Here is a 17356-nt window from a genome sequence, read left to right as displayed (position 1 = left end):
CATTGTTGAAAGCAAAAAATTCATCACTTCTGCACTCTGACTGCCTTCTGCAAAATTTCATTTGGTACCAGTGTTTATACTTCTATGGATTAAGAAAAAAATTGTTTCTTTGTTTTTCTATATCAGTTTTTTGCAGAAATCTGCATCCTTATAGATGTTTTTTCATTCCTCTCGGGCACAAAGATTTCTTTCATGATGAGAAGTAAAGTGTATCATCTTTTCAGTGTGTAAGAAAGTTTCTAACGTTAGATCTCAGGAATCTTTCTTAAGATTTTGGCAGCAGTCTGTGAAATCAAACTGCCCAGCATTTATTTATGTACTTTCATAGCAAAACAAGATAGGAATATTTTTTAGAAGAAAGATACAAAGGGAAGAAAATTTTGCTCAGTTATCCATCTGAATTCAATATGTAATCTGTCATTTATTGAAAAAATACGTTAAACAATAAAGTGATTACTAATTATTTAGCTGTCCTCTGAAACATGCTAGACAGCATACAAGATATCCTATCAGCTGAAGGGGGCAAAAATTAACCACCAACTTCCCACAAAGAGGCTTAATCACTATTCCACTCTTTATGCTCTTGTCTCCAACAGAATGAAGTTGTCAGGCTCATAAGGCCTTGGTGTCCTATTAATTTACATTCCCAGGTGGGGCTTGAACACCTTTCACATAAATACTGAATTTAGTTCTACCATGTCTTTCATGTAGTTCTCCCTTTGCTCAGGGGAATTAGTACTTGAAACTCTTTGATGCTGAGTGGTAGTTGCTTTGTCAATTTAAATATGATAAAATGCATTTGTTTCTCATTTCTGTGCTGTATTTTTCTGCTTGGGAAATCCTCTGAAGGTTGAGAAGTTCTGATTTCAAGAGAATGAAGAGCCTAAGGGACTTGCAGCCACCTCTAATTTTACACTGGTTCTTTGTATTGAGGCTGCATAAACAGATCAGGACTTCTTACAGTAAGGAAGTAAAACTGTTCTGAAGGATCATTCTAAAACTAAAAAATAGCTCTTCATCTGAGAAATAAATGTATTTTCAAGGCTATGACTTGAGCACCTGTTTCTTATCTTTTCCTAGGTGTGACTTTGAGTTTCACTTAGGTGTCTGTAAGCATATGTTTGTGCAGTCTCTTTTTTCCATATAACTGAAATAGAAGTCTTGGTGTTCTGTAAGACCTGTGCACAAACATTTCAAGTCTGTCAACATTTTTCATGAAAAGGAATGAAAGCAAAGACTCAACAAGACATCATGAGTGCTGTAGGAGTCTGAAGTCAGTGCACAGATTATATACGAAAATAAGTGGGAAAATTATGATACTTTTTTTTTGTTAGTTGCATAGAAATAATTCAGTTTACCCTTATTCCCTGTGCAGATGAATGGAGATTGGAAGAAATAACCAAGAGATTTTAGTCTGTAGTGCAACTTGTAAGTGGTGATTAACAAATTCAGTGCTTAATTATTTTTCTTCCTTCTTTGATGTTTTCCCATGCATTTCTCCATCACAAGCTTCTGGTTTCTAATAGGAAATTACATTTGGTTCAGTGCAATTTTATCTCTCCTTATCCAGGGCCGAGTTTTTCTGTGTGGCATTTCATCCAAGATTTTGCTTGGGTTTTAATATGTGAAATCAGGGAACTCTTCTCTGGGAGACTGTTGCATGGTCCAGTGGCTTATTTAATTATTTGTTGAACATACCAAGAATGTTTAGTGCTGTTCATAATGTCTGAGGCTTGCTCTCTGCTCCTTGGAGCTTTAAATCTCAGCAGGACAAGAAATCATGGCAAATTACAAGCAGGAATCCACCTCTTGCAGGTTTGCTAATACATATGTTGTCTTCCATATTATTTTTGCAGCTAGGGAAATACCAAGTCATCTTACAGAAGGGAGGCTGTGGGATATTTGGACTTAGAAAGGTTGGAGGTAGTCAGATAAAACTGAAAGGTTCTTAAGGAACAATCTTGTCATAAATGGTGAAGTTGTTATCAGACATTAAATCTGATACAGCTTTTCCATCTGCAACTCCCAATTCTGGAGATAACCTGAGTTTGTATATCTAAAGACATCTATTATTTTTTGTCTTTCCTTGCTCTGATATAACAGGTATTTCCTTCTTACTTTTTGTCATGTAGTCTCTCAGGAGAGCTAAACTTTGTCTTGATGAACCTGTTGCATTTTGTTTGCCTCTTTTCACTGCAGTCATCACCAGGAGGGCAGCCTAAATGTCAGAAGAAAGCTGTACTTAAAAGATGGGGGGCATTTTTTTCTTAAAGATGGACAAGTTCAATTTCCTGACCTTTTGTGAAATCAAACCTTACCAGAAGCCTTAGCATTATCCAGTATTAACAATAATATGAAAAGTAATTAGCACTTGCCATTAACCTAATGGCTGCAGCAGCTCTCCCATTCACTTTGCGAACCCCAGTTGGCAGCTAAGGTGAGAAAACATTTTAGATACCACATCCCTGGTATTTTTCAGTGCCACCGAAGAGAAATACACTCTGTAATAGCTAAAAACAAATTAATGCACCTGTCTCTGAGGGGAGTGGGGCTGAGGGATACTAATTTTACAGGGATCCATGAGTATGGATCAATGCAGAATAATTGAATTTCAGCCTTTTCTGCATTTGGCTAGCTCCACGTCTTAGGAAAGCATGGAATGAAAAGCTTGAAGCAGTGTTGTTGTCTTTGCATAGGGTGATAAAGTTAACCTGCTTAACAGAGTATTTGCTTCACATTTCTAATCTTTGAACAGATAATTGCCTCAATTATTTATATTAAAGTAACTTCTATGCACTTACAGTCCTTCTGAATATAAAAGTAGAGCTTCTTATGGAAGAATGGGCTATTAAAATTGTGTATATGTGAAATGAAAAAAATAAGGGATGGGTTTTTATGTATATCCAAAAACATTACTGAAGGTGTGTCTGCATATTTAATAAACCATGAGTGGCTCTTTTTCTTCAGTTTTTTTCCTTATCAAAACCATTGAGCACTGTTAATTTTCACAGCAAAGGCAGCAAAATTAAGAAGTAGAGATATGGAGATAGGGCATTGGAAAAATATAAAGTGATTAAAAAACATAGTTCTAACTAGAGTTGTTCAAATAAAAAAAAAAATTTAAAAACCCAATTAGAAACAAAAGTCATAGAAAATGTGAACATATTGTGTTCCTTAAATAACCAGATGTTCTTTCCTTCCTGAAGGCAGCCAGGGCTAGGAATAAAAGGTTTAAAACTATTGTTTTTAAGTTAACTGTGAATTTTGAAAATCTGTTTTCACCCTTTAGCAAATAAAATTCTAATACAGCAACATAAGCAAAGTAATTTTCATCTTTGGGTGTTCTTATTTGTATGTTGTTCTATGTTGAAGTGTTAACCTTATCACAATGACTTATTAGAAAACTAAAGCACTACATAGAATATTACAGTTTTGCACCGCATACTAAGAACCTGACAACTCTCCTTTGTTTGAAAGCTACTGTATTTATTCTTAATTTTTCTGTAAAATAGGTTTGCTTTCAGATATTTTAGCATGGTGAGTTGTCCCATTCATTGGGCAAGCTATTTAGGAGCTTAATTCAATGGACACATCTTTTATCATAAGCTATCAATTAAAAAAAAAAAAAAAGAAGAAAAGAATGTACTTGGTTGATGGAAATTAATTTGTTACTTATGCTAATAATATTATAGCTACTGCTGCTGGTATTTTCTCAACACTGTAATTTAGCTATTTGCTGACATTGAAAGTGGCTATATAATAATATTAAATTCTAGCTAAATCCACTGAGAAGCATACATGACATTTCAAAGAAGTCATATTAGTTCATCATGACTAAAATTACAGGTACTGCCAGAAAACCTAAGCAATAAAATATGTAAGGAATAGTTGGAAAAATCTGCATTCTAGCTTTTAACACTGTTCACTATCTGAGCAATGAGTGACAAGGGGAAAACACATTGCTGAAATTTTGAACCAAGCTCTTTGTACATTTATTTTCAGATGAATTTTCTTCTTAAGTAGCTGCCACCGTCTCATAGTTTTCTCCAAGCTGGTTTCATGTGCCTGAAAGGCTGTTGAGTTTCACTTTCTTCTTCTTCAGATAAATTCTTTTCTATACACTCATTAACTGAGGTGCCGCTGCAGAGCTGCAACTGTCCTTTGAACGCCGCCGTTATGTCAGTGTTGTTGTTTTGCCGTTTGTGGCAGGAGAAAAGCAGGTTTGGGGTTGTTTTGTTTGTTAGTTAGCATTGTGTGTGCAATCTGGCATTAATTACCTCTCTTTAATGACCAGATTGCAGCCAATCAGAAGTTGGGATCTGGCGCTGCTCCGGCGTGAGCAGCTCATTAATTTGTACCTGCACGCAGAGGTACTGCTGGGGTGCGGGTCCACTTTGTGACAGGGGTACCAGCAAGGGGGAGGGGGACTCTGAACGAACATTTTTGCCTTTTAGTTTTGATCATGAAGAATGTGACTGATATTTTGTGAGCAATAAAACACTGGGAGGAGGGGGGGAGGAGGGTTAGGTGCATGAAACCTAAGTTTCATGCAGGGAAAGGAAGCTGGGATAATGGATATCCTAGTGCAGTATGAGCTGCCTGTGCTTTAAGTAAGGAGAGTTGCCTGACTGAGTAAGGTCACCTGTACTTTAAAGGAGAGTTATCTTTACATGGGATATCATTGATAGAGGAAATGAGATTCTCCAGAAAAGCTAACACATCTCTTGATCTGGGAGAAAAGGACTTAGGAGAAACAAAAAATAAATGTATTTTCTTTTAGTGATTCACAGAGAACTTCTATTTGCCTCAATTTCTGAAAGTTTAAGATCTTGCATATTCAATGAAAGGTAGACAGATTTTTATGAACAAAAATGTGGCACCATTCTCAACTTGACCTCTGCTTTTATAACCACATTCAATTCCTTGTACTGAACTCAAGAATTTTGATGTTCTAACATTCCTATTTGCAAATGCATTGAGGTCAGATGTAATCTAAATGCCTCAGTTTAAATAAACCAATGTTTTTTCTGTGACTGTATGCTAAGATTTTTAATGGTGGCCATGATATTAACTTACTCTTTGTTAATGTTCATGTTCTTAAAATGAGAAACTTATATTTTCCAACGAAATACTCTATACTTTGTTTTAAGAATTATTGATTTAAATATTCAGTTATTGTGTTGCATTAATAGAATAAGGTATGACAGGCGGCTAAGAGTTTAATGATAAATTACTTGGAATAACCATGTTGCCATAGTACCACATAAAAATAGTAAGTGTACCATGAATTACAAACCCGCATAATTTTTGTGCATTTGTTTCAACACCTTCTTTCCAAGCGCACCTATGCAATTTTGAATACAAAAAGGCTACATGGTCAATGCTTGTGATACAATAGCTTTGTTATCTCTCTAAAAGTTCATTACAGTCTCTTCACTGATACATTAACCATTTAATCAACCCACCATAAAATAGTCATCCTCAATATATCCTGTACGTCACAAGAAGTATTTTCAGGAAAAAAAAAAATTGGAAGGTGGTTGATTAGTCATCTAGTCAAGACTTTTCAAATGAGAAACCTTCCGAAGTTCTTCTCGTTCTGCAGCACCATGTGCAAGATTGTAGTCATCACTCCAGGGGAAGGCTGATCTCTTGGTTTGCCAGTGGCAACACAGTTCCCAAGTGTTGGTCTCTCCTTAGTGTTGTACACACAGGCCAGTTGTGTGGTCAAGAACTCACAAACACACAGTGAACAACCTTACATTTAAATGAATAGGAATATGCCAGGAAGTAATATGGAATAAAGCAAAGCTTCCAGAACAGTGACAGTGACACCTCTCATAGTTAAAGCCATGCCACAGGTAAGATGGTGCAGAAGCAAAGGACTTGTCCCAGCTCCCTGTGGAGCCAAGCAGGACAGTGCTGGCAGTGACAGCAGAGCTCACTCAGGTGACTTCATTGTCCTCACTGCCCATCTTGTGTGGCCCAGCAGGAAAGAGAACCACTGGCTTCCTTAGGGGCAGGAAGGAGTGGGTGGTGTGGCTGCTGATTCCTAGGAGGGTCAGGAGGTGCAAAGTCTTTCAGAGGAAATAGCTAAAGGTGAGTTAGGAGCTACTGCTTCTACTTTTGGCAAACATTTGACAGCAAGTCTCCAAGACAAGATGGACCAGAAAGTTCTCTTTGGAAGACAGAATTTTTTTAACTGTTCCTTCTATTTGAGCAGGTTGGCATCCTCAGTAGCAAAGTAAAAGCAATTCTGATTGTACTTGCTGCTAAAGCAAGAAGCTGAAGCATTTTAAGCTCTTAATTACTTTAGCTACCAATAAAACTTATTGCTTGTGAATTTCTTGGGGCTGCGTCATTCAGTTGATAGGTTTACTTCTGTTTAAAAAGTCATCTAAAACTACTGACCCTCTCCTAAAAAAGTAATAATGTTATTTTTAAAATTACACTTACAAATTTATTTAACAGTGTTAGAGTGAGGGGATTATGGTTCTTCTTATGTGCAACCTGACAATCCAGTTAATCATTTCTAGTTTGCAAGGTAGTTTATCAAAAGGAAGCATTTAAAACACTTAAAGCACTTTCATTCTACCTAATCAAAAGTTTTCCATGTCATAATTTATTTACTAAAATTTGCAAAACACAAACTGCAAGTTATATAAAAATTGATTCATAACTTTTCAATAATACATGAAAGATTAACTACTGATTCATAGCCACTCTATTATGATGGAATTTGAGTTCAGACTCTTCTGATATAAATGTAGATATACTGCTTGTGTACCTACATATTTTATAGTAAATATTAGTGTATCAATTGTAATGAAGGCTATTTGAGTACATTTGTATTGGGAAGTGCTTCTCTGAAAGAGCAAAATACTGTCAAGATAGAACTGGGAATGGTATGTTTTATCCTTTGCTGTAAATTTTTGGAAAATTTGGTTTGGAGATGTTATGTCTTTTGTCCTTTGTCTTTTTAAGGAGCAGTAGTGATCAAAATGGCTTTCTAGGGTAATTCCTCATGATTAGAATCCTAAATGAAAGGAGTTGCTTGTCCCGCAGCACCAGGCCTTTAGCTTCTCTCTGTGTTTCACAAGAGAAGATTTGGATGTTGTATTCCTTTTGGTGTGGTGTATGCATGGGGCTCTGTGAATGAGTTTTTTTCACTCCCCCAGGGACCTTTTTCAAGTGGTTTACGTAGCACATTACACACAGAACATGAATTATTTTCTTTCTTCTCTTCATAGTGGAAATAACCAAATTGCACCTTAAAATGTTCTTGTTTTTCCCTGATATGTGAGATTTGTGTACAAGCGTGTATCTGGAGAAGATGTAATGCTGTAAGTGTGGTTACAAGGGGTGTATAAGTATAAGCTTCGGATAACTGCATTACTCACAAAGCCATCAGTGAGTTATGCAGGTTGTCCAAAACGAGTGCCAATAAAACCATAATGTGGTAGCTTTTCTGTACATAAAGATGTCATATTTTAAATCTCATAATTTGGAGCATTCCAGGGTTTAAAGCAAGGCTTGCTGTGTGTTCCCTTCAAAAGCCTGGAGCTTTCCTCCACAATGTTGTAAAACTCCTGTTCCTAACTGTGCGAGGCTGCAAGATGCCAGAGCATAAATCTGTCACGGGGTAGAGCTGAACACTGTCAGATTTATACCTTACTATTTAGTTAATTTACTTCTTAAAACCAAGGGTTCAGCTGAAAAATAGGCAACTAAATTAAGAGGCAGATTTAAAAGGTGCTTAAGCAATTCTGTTGATGCAAGATGGGGATTATACACAGGTTATGAACTTGAACGTTGGCAGGTCGGAGTCTTTTTGTCTGGAGTATCAATAAAAGCTGATTTGGTAGGATTTGATCTACCTGTTAAAGTGCAATATGCTGTAATACTATAAATGAATATTATAAAAGGCTTCCCAAGCAGTTAGGACAAGAAGCCAAAATACACAACTAGAACTTTCTTTCAGTCAAGTCACTGAAGCATTTTTAAATCTCACTTGTCATTTTTTTTCAGTCCTTCATCTCTTGTCATAGAATGGCCATGTGAGAGAAAGCATGTGTGTATGAAGTTAAAAACAGACCATAACGCACAGTATTTAAAATATCTTCCTGGTGTCTGAAATTTCTAGTTGCCAGGGGAATGGAGGGTTGTCACATAGCAAATCTGGAGATAATTTATTTCAGCCTAATCAGAGTTCAGGGGTGTCTTCCATTCTTGACCCAATTAACTGAATTTTGTTTCCTTTTCTGTTTCTTCTGGAAAAATTTTGTTGCTGAGGGGGGAAAAAAACCTCCATAATTTTCTTTAGAAACAATTAAATATGATAATTCTTCATGCTGCTATTGCATTGCAAATAACAAGGTCCGTGATTGAAACCCTTAGCATCTTCTGAAAAATGTAAACAGGAAGCATTATTCCCAGTTTGCGGATTATGGCACTCCTTTGCCAACACCAATATTAGTGCATGGATCTCCTGACTCCTGTGATTAAAGGAAGTTCTTTATTAGTTCTGCGCAGTGTACCCTTCATGTTGTGCTGCTTTCATAAACAGGGTTGATAGACTATCAATCTATGTTTTAGATGGTATTTTGCTCTTGGCCTTGAACCACTTTTGACTTGGCAATTCTACCTTATATTACCTAATGTCATGCTGGGTTTTTTCATTCTAATAGCTCGGTGGTTTATAGGTGGATAAAATACCTTTTGTGCTCCAGCAGGTTGATTGCTGTAGAAGGGAAGGGAAGAATTAGCAGGTGAAAAGAAAGGTTTGTTTGTCTGGGGAATGGTTTTTTGCTTTGGGCGCTTTGGAGTTTGGGGTGGGTTGGTTGTTTAGTATACAAAATACCCTGGTGTGTTTCTGTAATGTTAAGCCTTTGCTTATACTGTATAAGTGTGTTCATGTGGGGTGGAGACAAAAGAATATCTGACAAAAGAATAAAAAGAGGAAAGGTGAAATTCTCTCTCTAGTTGTTAGATAACAATTAGTAAATACTTCATATTAATTCATAATTATTAGTGCCTAATTGCTGCTGAACTGAACAAACTGTACTTCATATCCATATCTCAGCTGCTGTATTTCAGCTCTGTTCCAGCTCAAAATTGTTGTCATGTTCTTTAATGAAGAAAGTAACTTAGATGATCTAGCAGGAAAAGTTCAACCTTTCCTGACCTCACAGTCCTATTTAAATTTAGGGTCACATGATCCTCCAACTTTCATTAGAAACAAGCGCAAAGGAAAAAAACCAGAATTTTAATACAAAAATGTCTTGGGCAGTACAAGAATTATGAAGAAATTCAATATTGCCATGTCAGCTGACAAAGGGGAAAAGGAGAAAATTGGCTCCCTAAAAATAATCGTTTAAACAAGTAGAACAGCATTCCATCATGATCCTTCTTTTTGCGTATGTTTGGGTCAGTCTGGGTTTTGATTTAGGCTCAAAATATTAGTAGTTTAGGGGGGAAAACAATAAGTCTTTGGCAGCATTTGTATAATACATTGGAAAACATTAGTTTTGAAACATTCCATTTGACACTAGTGAGAGGATTATTTTGGTCAGCCTATTGTGCCTGGATTCAGAATTCACTGGTGCTATTTTGTTTGTTTTTTCTCTGTTGCATTGAGGTTATCTGGTTTCAGATACAATCTATTAAGTGGTGAATTTTTTTAGTAGCTGAGGTTTTCCCACCTGTCTACCCTAAAACACCTGCAACGTATGTTTGCGTAACCCTGCAATACTTTGTGGTTTGGGCCTGGAGAAATTCCCCAGAGCTTTTTGCTTATAAACAGCTGAGCAATTCATTTCTCTAATGACAAGTGCTTTTCCCTTGGCATTGAGACAATAGCATGTTTGCTAAAATACATCTCATTTTTTGTTTGATATATTGAACATCTTTTTTTATTCTTGTCTCTTGTTCCGAACCTTCAGTTTTTGTGCAAAATTGAATTTGATGTTTTTTCTCCCCTTGTTAATAAAACTAGAAAGGGAGAAAAGAGAATGCCTCAACAAAGAAGATTGTTATCGAGATTCCTCCAGTTGCACCTGCATGTAAACTTTTAAACATGCTGTGTATTCAGGGGGTGAGAAACCAGGTACGTTGTAGAACAGCCTGGGAGTTCTGTCACACACAGAACATGCTTTGCCATATCCTGTCTATTCCATGGGTAACATGATGAGATATGTCTCCAGAGGCCAGGGAGGAGAAGGGATTTAGTTGGGAATTTGAGCATATGGAGCAGGATCCTTAGCTGGTGGGAAGTGCTTTTCAGCAGTTTTGCAGGTTTAGGGAATCAGAAGGCAGTGTGATTCTGACCACAGCGTCAGTCCCTCACCCAGGAAAAGTGCAGCTGTGGGTACAACTTAGCTCGGCCCCGTGTCCCTGGAAGAGGATAAAGGCAAGGAGAAGGTCCTCAAGAACCTCCTGGCAGCCCTAGGAATTGGAGTGAGTTAGACTGGGGGAGGCTGGGAATAGACAGGAGGTCAGGGAGAGGACTTCAGCAGAGAAATGAGCTGGGGACAGGGGGATCTTTTAGGCAAGGAAAGGCTCAGAGGCAGATGCCTATTTCAGATACCTGAAACATTTCCAGGCTTTTTTTCCCTTTGGACTGTGGCTAATACATTTTGAAGAGACGAAGTCCAAAATCACATCAATTTCTATGTGTTTCTATATGTGAATTTCATACATTGTCCTTTTAAAAGCATAAACTGGGAATTTTCTACCAGTTGAAACTATGTTCACTGTAAATAGACATTCAGATTAGAAGAATTATAAATCCAGCAGGCTACTCCTACAAAGTGGGTGTGGGAAAGTGGAAGGGGGGGGGGGGTAGTATTGTCATAGACAGTTTGTCTCTAATTTCTGCTCTCTCTTTCCTTACTAGGGGGAAATCATATATGTGTTAATCTGTATAATGCCCTCAGCCCTTACACAATTTCTTGGAGGAATTCAACAAACTATGAATTTGAAGGATTGATTTCACTATCATTTTAGCAATAGCTGTTTAAGAAAAAAAATATTTTATCCAATTTAGTAACAAAATAATGTACATAAACTGTAAAAGAAAAGGAACAACTTTACTTACATAAGTAATGAAAAATACAATTTGGGTTATTCTAAATTGCACTGTGTAGGAAAAAACTGAATATTTTAAGCAACAGAGCTGTGGTTTTTTGTTAATAAATTTAGTCCTTAGTTCTAATATATAGGTTGTAATTTAGGGGACAGCTGAAATTGAAGGTTTAGAGAAGGGAATTACTTTAAAATTCTTAAGGAACAAGCACTGTAATTGTCTAGGTTTTCTGTTCTGCTTTTTACATTTAACTTACCCAAATGTTTGAAAAGCATACAAAACTTAAAGGACAACCACAGTGACATAAAGATCCTAATCTTCAAAATAATATATTTTTTACTATCTGAATTTCAGTTTTCTGAAGTATTTAAATTTTCTATGGTGGCACTCCACAGATACTTGTCTGCTAACATATATATCAGGTTAGTTTTTTAAAATACTGAAATTTTTTGAGAGGCTATCTCAGTGATGCTACAAAAGAAATTGCAGTAATAACCCTTGGTATTTACTATATTGCATTTCTAATGTTTTTTCAGAGAGTTTTTTTTCACTGCATGTAACAGTACTTTAAACTGCTTCTTCCTTTGATACCGTTAAACCTCACAGGAATTTAAATAGGCCCCTGTGAAAGTAATGCTTGAGCCTCATTCATATGTTCAAGTTAGTTGTTATTCCTATTAATGGCTTTAAGTGCTTAGATAGTAGATCAGTTTTTCATGTCTTCAATTGCTTGTCATTTCTGCACAAATACGTTTCAAGATACATCATGTTCCACATGATCTTTTTCCTCTTGTTCTGGTTTTGGATTTTTATTTAATTCAGAAGCAATGTAGTAGTAATCTTTTTTATTAATTATTGGGTGGTGAAAAGGAAATTCCAGTGTTTTTGCCAACTATCAATATATATTCAGTTATTGGAAGCAAATTGCAAATCTGCCTAGCACCTGGTAACTTGTACTTTTCAAAGAGCTGTCTTATGGCATAGAAGTGCCCATTATTTTAGCCATCTCTTTTTCTTCAACCTTACCCTTCAAAATATGTAAAGAAAGAAGTTACTTAATTCATAGGAGAAAAGTTATACTGTTTGATTACTCACACAGAAGTCGTAGAGCCATCAGTTATCCTCATCACGTCAGTTTGGATTTGATTATCATAGAAATGTATTGAATTACCAAACTAGGGCAATAGTAACTAAAGCTGATTCACTGTTATTGCTGTCAGTTGATGAGGACTGACTTTCTAGCTCTATGAATAGGTAGAGTTATTCAAACATTGTTTTTATAACAGGAGATGAAAAATGTGCAACAGCCATTACAATGTTGGTGGTAGGATAGATGAGAATTTTTAATGCTTGTCTAATACCTTTTAGTTGCTTCATTTTTTAATGAACTCTACAAATATACATGTTTAAAATGTTTATTGTGTTTCCAAAGAAAGAAAATGAGAGTTTTCATACAAGATTAAGTCTAACTGCAGGAAACAATCTGGAAATTCCCACCCTTAAATATGCTTCCAGAAATCATCGTGGCCTTTGGTATCTACCAGTTCTATACATTTGCTTCCCTCATTTTATGCTCATGCAATGTTTTGGTCTTTTAAATTCAAGTACTGTATTCTCCTCCAGAAATAAGATTTTCAGGGAAGGAGAGCTATCTGTAGGTATGTAGAAAATGAGAGGATAAGACTGTATACTCCAGTCTGTAATGAAATCGGGAGAGCAAATATACCACATGTGAAACTGAAACACCTGAAGGCTGACTCTGTCAAAAATATAATGTGCTCTCACAGTTTTGGAAATGTCAATGCATGGTTCACTAAAACTGTATTTACTACTAGCAGGACTTAAGAAGGCAGATCAGAATATAAGGCAACAGCCAAAAAATTATTAAACTTTTGTAGCAAATACTTAGAAAGTGTCTAGATCTCTTTTATATGGTAAATCTGATGATTATGCAGAAATTTACCATTTTGTTTTTCCCTTGCACTAGAAATTATTTAAGCCATTTCTCATTTATATATATATAAAGGTTCTCTCTGTACTGCTCCATTATTCCATTTCCATTTGCAGGCAAATTTTTTTACTTAAAAATATTTACTTTTCTCTCCAAATAGGATGTCCTTCAGGATGCATGCATTTGATTAAGGTACTTTATGCATATACTGCAGTCTGTGCTTAATGCTCAATGGATTCTTAGATCCCAAAACGATGATTTCAAAACTACTGAAGGCAGCATGATTCCATGAAAGAGTTTTACAGTGTCAGAAGTGGAGAATAACAAGTGGATTCTGGTTTCACTATTAATTATATACACTTCATTGTAGGACAGCAATTCTTTATTCATAGCCTTGGTTTTCAGTAGGGTGAAATTTGGAGAGCAAAAATAGGCTCCATGTGCCATCTAGTGGGATTGTTCAGGTTGTCTCACTAAAATTAATTCTTTGCTTAACAGATACTGCTAGTGATGTATTCAGTTCAAAATGTTTGCTATAATTTCTCGATACTCTTACCATTTTCTTTTAAAGCATAGCACTTTAGCTTGGAGCTAGTCAAATTCTATACCTGAACTGCAGGAAAAAATCATGTCAGTATCTGTTCTTGTCCAAGAATTATTGATTTAATTAGGAATTTTACCACTAGAGCTAACAGCCTCATCACCATGTGGAAGAGTACTGATTTCTGTGAGCATGGAATGGATTTACAGGTAGAGTTTGGAATTAAGTATTTTAAGTCCTCACTTTTATGTAAATGACATTACTGCCTAGAAAAACCAAGGTGCCAGGAAAAGAAATTGTTCTGTAAGTTTATAATCCTCTTTAATGAACATATTTCATGTCTCTGCTTAAAATCTCCCAGAAAATTACAATGAAGTATTTTTTTTTAATTTTTTAGCGAAATCCAAGACCAGTGACTCACCAGTTCCAACAAAATTTAGATTATTACAAAGCACGTGGAGCAGACTTGATGAACAAAACCCGGTAAGCTATTTCTAAATATATGTTCACCAAACTAAGACCTTACATAAACAAAATACTTCAGAAGTCACATTTATCCTAAACCAGAATTGCATAAGCAGTATTAGAAGCACATATATTTATTTCATGACATTTTTTTCAAATCTGTCTCTTGACGATTACATGAAAAAATGGAAGTTTTTACACGTAGTATTGCAGTCACTTGCTGGCATCATTTTAAGGGAAGCTTAAAAAAAGATTTTAAGAGGACACTTTTGCACAGTGACATTTATCCTAAAACACTGCCTGTGTGAATTCTGTACCTGAACTAATTCTGATAATGTACCTACTTTCAATCTGGAGTATCCATGTACCAGAAAGTAAGTGAAGCTGATTTAATATCAATCCAGTTTGAAGTAATTTTTACAAAACCTCTCCTCCCATCTTTTAGAAGCGGTTTGTATCAATAATGCCCAAATTTTTTTGTCAAGGCCATATTATCTGGATGGCCACAAGGTGGGTGCCGGTGGCTGGTGGCTGCTGGTGGCTGCAGGTCAGTCCAGCACAAGACATAAAGCTTCACTTGACACAGTCATGGGCAGTTTCTTGGGTTACACGTGGCCCCAACCATACTCTGCCTACTGATTCATGGGAACTTGTTGGCTTTTGGACTTCTGCATCTCTGTCACATTCTGTTGAAATCATCTGTATTAAAAGCCAACTAAAATTAAATTGGAGTAGTTTGAGAAGCTTTTAAAAAGGAACAAAAAAGCAGAAATTAAAGCTAAGTAGAATGACTGCAAAAACCATCTTTTTCTTTACCAATCAGGCTTTAAAGTTGAGGACAGGTGTCAAAAATTGCTGATTCTATTGCATTTTCTTAGTGTTTTTACTTATTCTTTTGAAAAAACTATCTCAAGTGTTGCCTAAGATGGAAAAATAAGTTGTTTGTTTGAAGTTTCAAAAAGAAAGATTTTAAGGATTTTGAAAAAACAAGTAAATCACAAGGCCCCAACAAGAATGACACCTGCCAGAAACCTAAATTCCAAGAAAAACAAATTCATTAAAGCTATGTAGGAATATAAATTAATTGCATACATACACTCAGAATGCACACCAAATGAGATGGGAAGTTGTTTAGAATAATTCAGATAGAAGAAAATCTGGGATAAATTCATCCCAAGACAGGAATGCTTAGCATAGGTCAAGTGTGGTAAAACTGTTTAAGATTGAAATAGGGAGAGAACTGGAGGGTGTAACATTAGGGAATGTTTCTGCAGTGACCAGAGACAGATTAAATCAACTACCAGGTCTATTTCATCTTTAATTCCACAGACTCTGTGTTATGTTTAAAATATCTTGATAAATCTCTAATATATTGCTTATTTTATCACATATAAAACTTTTTAATTGGTCATATTCATATATTTGTCTCTCATCTCTTGCAATGATTACTTGCTGAAAAGAGAAATGCCTTTGAATAAGGCCTGCTTAAAACAAAACATTTCCATCTTAGCAGAAAACTGCAGAGATTGAATCATCTTCCTACTGCTAGTTTAAAAATACACCATTCACAGTCAAGGTCAATGATGCTTATTGTGATGAAACAAAATTGTTTGCTTCATGGATGGAATTCATGTCTCCTTGATACTCATATTTTTAAACCGATGCCTTACTTTTAAATTCATCTGCTGATAATTCTACAACATAAATCAATCAGTATTTTTCTTGTAATTGTTGTGCATGTCTAGTACATTTAGATGGCTAAAATATAGATTGATCCATGTTTAATGGCTGTAATCATTCTTTTCATTAATATATCAGATATTTAAATCGTAAGAAATAGACACATTGTTCTTATTTTACTGAACTTCAGTTCACTTTTAATGTAAATCTTCCAGAGATGTAGCACCTCACTATTACTCATTTTCTGAAGCTGTTATTCAGAGAAATTGCACAGATTTTACTTCACAATGCATTTTTTAAAACCACCTCTTGAAAAGATATTTAGATAGCATCATTATTTATTTTTCATTAATTTGTATGTGTTCTCATCATTAGCAGTGTCAGTTCATAGCACAGCCGACTCACATCATGGGTTATTAGAAGCTATGATAACTATCCTTTCTAGTTGTCACGTAGTTCTAAAACATTATTGCATTTTACTGTTGGAAGTATTTCTAAAAATCATGTTTTGGACATAAAGCCTTGGAAATTGTTTATACTTACTGTTCCTGTAAAATGATTTTTTTTTTCAAAAAGTCTCTTTTCAACCATCTGAAAAATGCAAATAAATTAATTTGTCCTGGTGTATGTATATGTCAAAGGAGCAAATCAAACAGTGCAGAAGAAAAACTGACACCTTTTTGTTAAGCTACATATAGCTGAAAAATAAAGAAATAAGAAAGAAACAAGCTGCTGGACACAAATACACAAGCCTCTGTATAAGCTTTGTTTCCTGCATCTGTTTACCATCACAATTCGGATGATACATTAAACTCAAAGTGTCCAGTGGCTTTGTTGCTCAGGTGGCCTGTCAGTGTAAATCACTTACTTTCAGTAAATATAATTTTTTGTGCAAAGTCAAGGGGATTTTTTAGTGATTGTTGAGGTTCTAGACTTAGCAACAACATAAAGCTAGGACTCAATGTGCCAGCCATTATCTTCCTTATAAGGTAATGTTTCAGGTGAGTGAGTGAGATAGACCACCCCAAACTCCAACTTCAGTGATAATTTTCAGTAAATGAAGGGAAAAAATATACTAAAGTTTGGTTTCTGAATCTCAGACAAGTTATTGCTGGTATGACCCCCAAAATCAGCAATGTAATGAGATTTACTGTTACTATTGATAACTGATTGAGATCCTGTTCAACTTGACCTCATCTGTTAGTAGGATCCTTAAAAAAAAGAAGAAAAAACACAGTCTGCTACAGGCAGATTATTTAAATGAAGCAATCCATTGAGTTTATTCACATATCCAACTCCTTTTCTTGTCTGGCATAATCCACTAGAGCAGCAACTTCTGTTTGAAATGCTGACATTTGTGCTCCTGTGTCTACCACAGAAATAACCAGATATTTAAAAGGGCCCAAGGAAACATGATTATCAAATCTCCCTGGCTGTTTTCTGTGAGCCTTCACATATAAGTCCACTGGCCATCCCTCACTCAGAACGGGCAAATCTGGTAATTCCACGTTCTGGAGGGTCTGAGGGGACCAAAGTGTTGGAATCCTGAGGGGGCTGCCCTTAGTGGGGTGACTTATGCCCTCTGATCTTCAGTGGGAGTGTGCTGGCAACTCCGGCAAAAGAAGGCAATACAAGT

General features: G+C 35.9%; 1 protein-coding gene across 1 annotated transcript in view; it reads left to right on the top strand.

Moving 5' to 3' along the window:
* Positions 1-17356, top strand: part of TBC1D5 (TBC1 domain family member 5) — a 243112-nt gene that overhangs the window by 173673 nt on the left and 52083 nt on the right. Inside the window, exon 15 of the mRNA XM_062496189.1 lies at positions 13973-14058. Within this exon, the coding sequence (XP_062352173.1) occupies positions 13973-14058 (86 nt within the window). The remainder of the gene's footprint in view (positions 1-13972; positions 14059-17356) is intronic.

This window comes from Cinclus cinclus, chromosome 1 (assembly GCF_963662255.1).
Source record: "Cinclus cinclus chromosome 1, bCinCin1.1, whole genome shotgun sequence".
NCBI lineage: Eukaryota > Metazoa > Chordata > Aves > Passeriformes > Cinclidae > Cinclus > Cinclus cinclus.
The sequence above is the reverse complement of the archived record's forward strand: the minus strand, read 5'-3'. Positions and strand labels throughout refer to the sequence as shown.